Genomic DNA, 7993 nt, shown 5'->3' with positions numbered 1-7993 from the left:
CTCTGGCTCTACCTCCCTAAGGTTAAGGGTGGAGACTGGGTGACGACGCTGGTGGGCCCACTGTAAACTCTCCCTAGCAGGCTCTGAAAGTCCGGGTCTGGGGGTTGGCCACGTGGGCGCACCCACCTAGGTCAGCAGGAGAGGTGCCCCCCCCCGCCCCCACACACACCCTGGTTAACCCCGGAGCAAAGGTTTTGCCTCATCTCAGGTCCTCTGGGTGCAGCCTGGGGGTGGGGTTGGGGCTAGCCTGTAAGAATGGGTGCTAGCCGGTGCCCCTGGGCTCACCCAGCTGCGAAGGTAGAACTGCCTCAGGGCAGGGTCCAGCCCGCGTTCCATCAGCCTCCACGACAGGGTTCCAGGGTCCCTAGTGGTTTGGTCAGTTAGAGGCACCCACTAGCACTTGCCCGGATACCCTCATCTGGCGGGGCGAGGGAGGCCCAGGCGGCCAGCTCTTGCCTCACTGTGGAGTTCCCTCGTGGGAGCCCGATGGGGAAGGAAGAGGTAGAGCTCTCCCGGCTCTCCTCGCTAGCGTCTGATCACAGCCCCTGCTTCGGGTCCCTCCCTGTCCACTCCCTAGGGAGAAGGCCGACGATACCTCGGGTGAGGACAATGACGAGAAAGAGGCCGTGGCTTCTAAAGGCCGCAAGACTGCCAACAGCCAGGGGAGACGCAAAGGCCGCATCACCCGCTCGATGGCCAATGAGGCTAGCAGTGAGGAGGCCGTCACCCCCCTGCAGAACGCCGAGCCGGGTGAGTCGGCTGGAGGGCCACTGGACACCCAGAGCTCTGCTGGCCACACCTCTCAGCGAGGCCTGCTTCCCAGGTTCTTGTGTGTGATTGGCTGGCAGCAGTCTGGGGGAGAGGGAGCTGTCCTTGGGGGCAGGCTGAGTGGAGAGCAGGCTGCGTCAAGGTGGACAGGGTCAGGGGGCTTTCCTGGGGAAGAGAGAAGGCCGGGCTAGCCACAGTGACCATCCAGGTACTCACTACTGCTGCCCCCATTACCTGTTCAGTACGACTGGATAGACGCGTGGGTGAGGGGCCAGAGGAAAAGTACAGGGAGGTGGGTAGAAGGATAGGGTGGGAGGATAGGGTGGGAGGATGGTTCAGTGGGTGTGGGGGCGGATGGATGGGTAGGAGGGAATGTAGAAAACCAAGACCCCTTGGTGTGGTGGTTCCAGGAAGGGGTACAGGGCTAAGTCCTTGGGCTGTGTCCCTCTTGGCTGCCCAGCTCCTACTCCCTTGCACCTGAAGACTCCCTGAATCCCCTCCTTAGGGCCCTGAGAGAAAGCCCTGCCTCTCCAGACACCTCACATCTAGGGGGCCGTGTCTGCCCCGCTGCCCCCACCCACCTCAGGCTAGAGGTGACCCACACTGGGTTCTCGCCCTGCCTCTGCCTGTCAGGCGTCCCTAGTTCTCCACTCCAGCCACAGTGGCCCAGTGAGGGGCTGGGCAGCTTAGTGGGAACAGCAGGGATTCTGAAGTTAGACTCTGGAGTCAGCTCACAGGTCACCTGTGGCTGGGGACTGAGCGCCCACCACCCATTCAGGAGGGCTGTGCCTGTGTCTCCAGCCTGCCCCCGACTGACTCCTCTTCCCCAGGCCTCAGCTTCACCCTCTGCTTCCTGGGTGAAGGACCATGGCCTGGTGCCCCTCTCCCCTCTCCTCTTTACCGAAGAGCCAGTGGTGGCCTGAGGACAGGCCTGTGGAGGCTGGCCTCAGCTTCCTGGGGCATTCTGGGTTTCCACAGAGGGGCCTCTGCCCCTCTGGGCTAACAGCCAGGCGCCCGGTCATTTGCAGCCTAAAGCTATGTAGAGATGGAGTGGTAGTTCTCGGCTCGGCCACCGGGGGGCAGTGCATGCGCACATGGGTGCGTCTGTCTTGTCTGCTGAGGCTGGCCCCCGGGGCAGGGCTCCTATCCAGGTTGGGTATTAGGGGGTGGGGTGGTGCTACTTTATTCCCATGCTGCTCCTGCTGTGCATGGGGGGAGTCTAATCCATTTATTGCACGGGCCACTTGAGCCTTGGAAGCAGGGGCCTCGTCTCCCTGAGGTCTCAGGGAGAGATCCCAGCCCAGAAAGGGGGTTCTGGCCACCTTTGTCAGCGATGCGGGGGCAGGCTCAAGGGGGTGTTCTCCAGTGGTGCTGTGGGAAGGAGGTGTCAGCGGCCTTGGCAGCTGGCGGAGGGGCTGCTGGGTGCTGGTGGGGACAGGACCACCCTCCTGTCCCGCCTCAAGCTGCTGGGCCACCTTCCCTTCTGTGGATGCACACACAGCGTCCAGGTGCCTCCACAGCCTCATTTGTAGAGCTGGGGGATTACAGACCCCCCCGCCCCAGTACCCAGCCTAGTGTCCATCGTGGTGTAAGGGCTCAGACAGGAGGCTTGAACCCAGTCCCCCCACCCCACCCCGGCCACTCTCCCCTGAACCAGGGAGAGAAAGCCTGTGGTGGGGGCCGCACTGTGCCCCCGTCTCTCTTACAGTCCCCATGGAGCTGAACGAGAGTTCCCGCTGGACCGAGGAGGAGATGGAGACGGCCAAGAAAGGTGAGGCTGGGGCACCCGCCGGCAGACCCGGTGTGTGGTTTGTCCGAGACATGGCGCTCCCCTGGGCCTGAACCTGTGCCGGCCGCTGTGTCGGGGTTGGAGGGCCGTGGTCAGTGCAGCGTCTCATGGTCACGACTGTAGCCGGCGTGGCCCTGGAGACAAGCAGCAGGAATGTGGCTGGGCCACTGTGGCCTCCATGGTTGTCCCCACGGGGCAGAAGCTAAAGGGCCCTATGTCCTGGGCTGGAACATTCTGGAACGGCTCCAGGAATCCAGTCCTGTGTGAATGTGTCCACAGGAACGGCAGGGTCTGGGGTGGCCCGTGGCAATGATTGGACTGTTGGGATCACCAAGGGATGGACAGGGGCCATGTCCCCAAGGGGACCTTCTGCACTGTGCCCATGGGGCTGCCTGCACTACCCCCTCCCTGGCATGTCCGCTCACCAGGCGGGATGGGTGCCACTCTTCTCAGGAGCCGGAGGAGAGGGTCCCTCGTCCCAGACGTGGGGCCTTGCTCTCTCAGCTCCTGATGCCTGGGCCTTGGCTGCCCTGCTCTGAGGTAGGCAGCTGTCCCTGGGGGCATTGGCCCTGCTGTTGGTCTCCTCGGCTGGTGAACGGGCTTCCTTCCTGGCACTCTGGGCAAGGACCCTTGGGGCTGGGCACCTGACAGCCCCCCCAAATGTGGGCGGATGGTGGCCGAACCAGGCCTGTAGCAGCAACCATGCTGGGAGCCAGGCCCCTGCTGCGTTCAGTGGTGGGTGGGCTGAGGGCCCGGCCCGGGAAGGGGTTCTAGAAACGCCCACAGCAGCCCCTAGGCTTGAGACCTCCGAGTCTGTCTGAGTAGGGCTAGGGGAAGGTACCGAGAAGGGGCTTCTCAATTCCTGGTGCTAACAGTAATGGGGACTCGGCTGCAGGCAGTGGCCCCATCTCTCGCAGCCCTCAGGGTCACCTCCTAGCGAGATGTCACACGCAGAACACAAGGGGCTTCGGTGAACTTGGTCAAGCCCCATACCCTGGCCCCATCTGATGTGAGTCCTGCAGTTAAGTCAGCCGTATGCTTCGGTGCTGCCCCAGCGTGCCGCCGTGCCGCACACCCACCCTTCACTACGGTCTAGTTCCAGAACACCCCTCCACCCCGTGGGACGCCCACCCTGGCAGCTCCCGCCGTGGTATGCTCTGCACCTGCCTGTCAGTTGCCTCCCTGGCAAGGAGTACCGCTTGCAGGGCAGTTGGCACATCCGCCTACTGCTGGCTGGGTGAGGGCCCCCACTTGTTCATCCTTCACCGTCAAGTCCTTCTGGACCCTGCAGTGAGTGGGGATGTTGGCTGTGGGAGCGTGCCTATGCAGTCCCAAGCCCAGCTGTTCAACCACTCCCTTCCCTAGACGGTGGGTAGGATGGCAAGGACCCCCCCCCAGCTAAGCAGAGTGCCCCCACCCTGAGGGACACTCGGAAAAAGCCCCCGCAGGGCACCAGAGAACCAATGACATTGGTGATAATGTGACGAGCCCCGGCCCGCCGTCTGGTGTGGATGACAGCAATCTGGACAATTACCGCCGGGTGGCAGCTAATGGCTGTGCATTCCAGGTGGCAGGGATAGAGCCAGAGACGCCCTGCTGGCAGCCCCAGTAGTGTTGTCTCCACCCACCGGCGGTGGCAGGGAGCCTGGGAAGGTTCCTAAGCCCCCTGCTCAGACCTGGGAAATTCAGAGGTGGACCCCTGAGCCAGCTGTGTCTGCGGTGGGTGCCTTCCTGGCTCACATCTCATCTCATTCCTGAGATGAGACCCCCAGGGGTTTGGGCAGTGAGCAGCTTGCAGACCCTAGAGCCTGCCTGTTGCTCAGTGCTGCCCACCAAGTCGGGGGTAAGGAACACACAGGGCACGTGCCCCTGTAGTGATAGATCTGTCACAGGGTGCTGAGCTCCCCATCAGCAAGTACCCAACCAGCTCTTAAGCCTGTGCCCTGGGTAGGCTCCTCTGGCCCCACCACTGTCCCCCTGCCCTGCAATGAGGCTGGGCCATCGGACGGGGGTGTGCACAACCCCACCGCAGGGCAGGGCTTCTCTGGGCTCTCCCTGGTGGGTATGTGTGGGCGTGTGTCCCCCACCCCCTCCTTGTCCCCAAGCGAGCTGGTCCCTCTTGGGGCCAGCCATGCTCCTCACCTGCAGGCCGGGCCCTATGTACATGGTGTTCAGAGTGGTTGGAGCTGGCATCCCTAGGAGCCGCCCTGCACCAGCACCCACATGGAAACACAGGAGGGCTTGAAGGAAGTGGCACCCCAGCCCTGGCCCAGCGCCAAGTTCTGCTGATTCCTGAGCAAAGCCATTTCCCCTCCACCTTCCAGGCAGGTGCTGGGCAGGGTTTACTCAGGGGGGAACCGCCCCCCAGGAGGCTAAGCAAGTTGCCCAAGGTCACACAGCCCCGTGTGGCGGGGCTGGGGTGGGGTGGGCACGTTGTGGAAGGTCTCAGCAGCAGTGGGCACCCACACTCGGCTGCTAGTCTCCCTGGATTGGGAGCTGCCCTGCCTAGGCCGGGGCAGGGATGGGGAAGGCTGAGCCAGGATTTCCCTCTGCGGGTGATACATGAGGTTTAGGATGGAGTCAAACGGCTTCCAGGAACCTCACTGCCCACCTCCCCTGGGCCCTGGCGCCATCCAAGGCAGGAGTCTGCAGCTCTCCCTTGGGGAAGTCAGCCTGACTGCTTCAAGTCCTGGCCTTGCAGTGCTGTGGGCTCTCCACCCTGCCCCCTCACCCCCACCCCTGGTTGTGGCAGAGTTGGGACAGTTCCCAAAAGACCCAGCCCTTGCAGCAATGTGAGGCTTGCTCCTTGTGCACACTGGCTGCTTGTGTAGCACTGGGGAGGAAGAGTCCCAGGGGCCTGGAGGCATGCCATGAGCTCGGGGGAAACAATTTTCACCTGGGTGAGAATGGGGCATGCCGCATGCTCTGGGCAGGTGAGGGATCCTATTCAGCTAGTTGCCCCTGGGTAATGGAGGCAGACTGACTAACCCCTGGGCCAGTGGGACTTGGAACTATGCTTTTCCTCCTTTGAGAAGGGCCTGGGGGACCAGGAGAGGGCCGGGGTTCTGTGTTGAACTTCGGGGTTCTGTGTTGAACTTCGGGGTGCAGCTAGCACAAGGCCCCAGAGGCTTCCTCTTCTGGTCTCAACCCCGAAGTAAGGGCAGCATGCTCTAGCTCCCTGGCAGGACCTGAAGAGGTGCCCTCCCGGCCTAGCCAGCAGAGATCCTGGGCAGAAGTGCCCTCTGGTGTGCACCTGTGGGTTTTTCCTGCACAAGCCTCAGGAGGGACCCAGGAGACACACACGTGTACACACACACCTTTTTTTAAGCTGGGTGAAGTAGTGGGAATGGCGACTGGGGCAGGCAGATGACTGCTCCCCTACTCTCCTCCCTTTAGGTGTCTACGTAGGAAACCTCGACCTTGAGTCTTTAAATCAGAGGTTCTCAACCTGCCGGTCGAGACTCCTTTTGGAGTCAAGCGACCCTTTCACCGGGGTCACCCGATTCATGACAGTAGCAAACTTAGTGATGAAGTAGCAACAAAAACAAATTTATGGTTGGGGGTCACCACCACATGAGGCACTGTATTAAAGGGGCGCAGCGTTAGGGAAGGTTGAGAACCACGGCCCTAACTCAGTTGTTTTCCAGAGCGGCCGTCCCTGCACATGGTGTGGTTTAGGGCCGGCGTGGGCCACAGAAGCGGGGCCTGCCTACACCACAGGGCCTGGCAGGTCCCTGGGACTCGTCCTTCGGGGAGGGGGTGACGAGAACGGCCCTGCGTGGAGGCCGGGCGTTACGTGGTGCTCGTCCGTGGACTGGAGCTCCGACGTGTGCCACTCTGTGAGCGTGCACACAGCAAGGCCAGCAGCCTAGCCCTCGGGGTTTCCGAAATACGGAAGTGGGGTGATTCAGGCCCAGTTGTCTGGGTTTTCCCCTCCCCTGTGCGGTTCTGGGGCAGAAAATGCTGTTTTGCATACTAGAGTTTGGGAAAGCCGCCATTGGGAGTGTTTTTCCCGAGGAGCCACCGGGGGCGGGCGGTCTGCGGACCCTCGGGTTGGTTGCCCCTGCCGGGGAGGGGGCCTGGCTTCCAGAGAGCTGAGGGCAGTAAGTGGCCTGCGGGGTGGGTCCCGCCTCCTTGCAGAGCCCCGCCCCCGGACCTGGTCTGCGGAGGGCGGGGCTCAGTTGGTGGTGCGCGTTCCAAGACGGGAGGAGGGGTGCCTCCTTGAAGGATGTGAACTTGGCTGAGAGGCCAGAGTCCCTGCCCCAAGGGGAAACTGCTCTCTGGAACCCTGCTTAGAGAAGCCCCCCTCCCGTGCCCCATGGCCTCCTTCAGCCGACCGTTTTGTGACTCAGACTCCGGGCTGACTTCCTGTCTTGGTCAATTTCACTTCCTAGCAGCGGCCTTCTCACTCCCTCTTTGAGAACGAAACTGCTTCCTTAGAAATTAGAAGTGGGGTCGGGGAACCCAGACCGCAGGGAGCGCCTGCAGAAGTCGCGGCCGACCGCGGCCACACTGGCAGTCTCCCAAGTGTGCATGGGTGTGCTCGGGGCCAAACGCGGGCACCCTAGCCTTTCCCACTGGGGCAAGCCATCCTGGGGGAGGGGGGGGGGTGTTGAGAGGACGTCTCCCTGGAGCGGCAGCGAAGCCTGTGGGACAGCCAGCCCCTGAGGGTGCGGAAGCCTGTCCATTTGCTGAGACCCTGCCCAGGATCCCTGTGGCACTGGCTTCAAGCACTTGGTTGCAAACGCAAAGGCTGCAGGTTCAAAGTCACCTCACCTGAGGAAGATGTGCGGTCTGCTTCCGTGGCAACCTTGTGAAGTAGTTCTCTGCCCTCCGGGGTCACTATGAGTCAAATTGGACTGGTCTGCATGGGGCAGGGACCCAGCACTGGGCAGGAAGGGGGCCTCAGAGCAAAGGGGGCAGTGTCATGGGAGCGACAGAGCCCCCCAGCCAGCAAATTGATGGAGGAGGTGGGGAGCAGCTTGGGGGAGAGGATGGCCAAGGGAGGCTTCTCAGAAGAGGCAGAGTGAGGGAGAAGCTTGGGGAGTGCTGCCCACGTGGCAGGGGGGAGTTCCTGGCACACTGCTGGCCTCGAGAACGCTGTGGTTAGCCCAGCAAGGGGCTGTTCACTACCAAGTCGGAGGCTCAACCCCACCAGCCTTGGAGGAAGGTGAGGCCACCTGCTCTGGTAAAGATGGACAGCCCAAGGAAGCTCTCTCCAGGGGTCACTGTGAGTCAGAGCTACCTAGGTGGCATTGGCTTTGAGTCTTGCTGCATTGGACATGAAGACCAGGGCTGGGGATGCCCGGGACTTACATGGGTAGGGTGGATTGGCTGAGGGTTAAGGGGACATGTAGGTCAGTGACCCCTGAATGGGAGGGGGCAGAATTGGTGACCCAGATCTCACTCCAAAGGTCGGCTGAGTTAACTTTCAAC

General features: G+C 62.2%; 1 protein-coding gene across 1 annotated transcript in view; it reads left to right on the top strand.

The window, feature by feature from the left end:
- NCOR2 (nuclear receptor corepressor 2) overlaps nucleotides 1-7993 on the top strand; it is a 99355-nt gene that overhangs the window by 62176 nt on the left and 29186 nt on the right. The window contains exons 15-16 of the mRNA XM_045296729.1: nucleotides 543-750; nucleotides 2477-2539. Coding sequence (XP_045152664.1) covers nucleotides 543-750; nucleotides 2477-2539 — 271 coding nt within the window. The remainder of the gene's footprint in view (nucleotides 1-542; nucleotides 751-2476; nucleotides 2540-7993) is intronic.

Source organism: Echinops telfairi, unplaced genomic scaffold, assembly GCF_000313985.2.
Source record: "Echinops telfairi isolate 266 unplaced genomic scaffold, ASM31398v2 ScPeMD7_7412;HRSCAF=8450, whole genome shotgun sequence".
Lineage (NCBI taxonomy): Eukaryota > Metazoa > Chordata > Mammalia > Afrosoricida > Tenrecidae > Echinops > Echinops telfairi.
The sequence above is the reverse complement of the archived record's forward strand: the minus strand, read 5'-3'. Positions and strand labels throughout refer to the sequence as shown.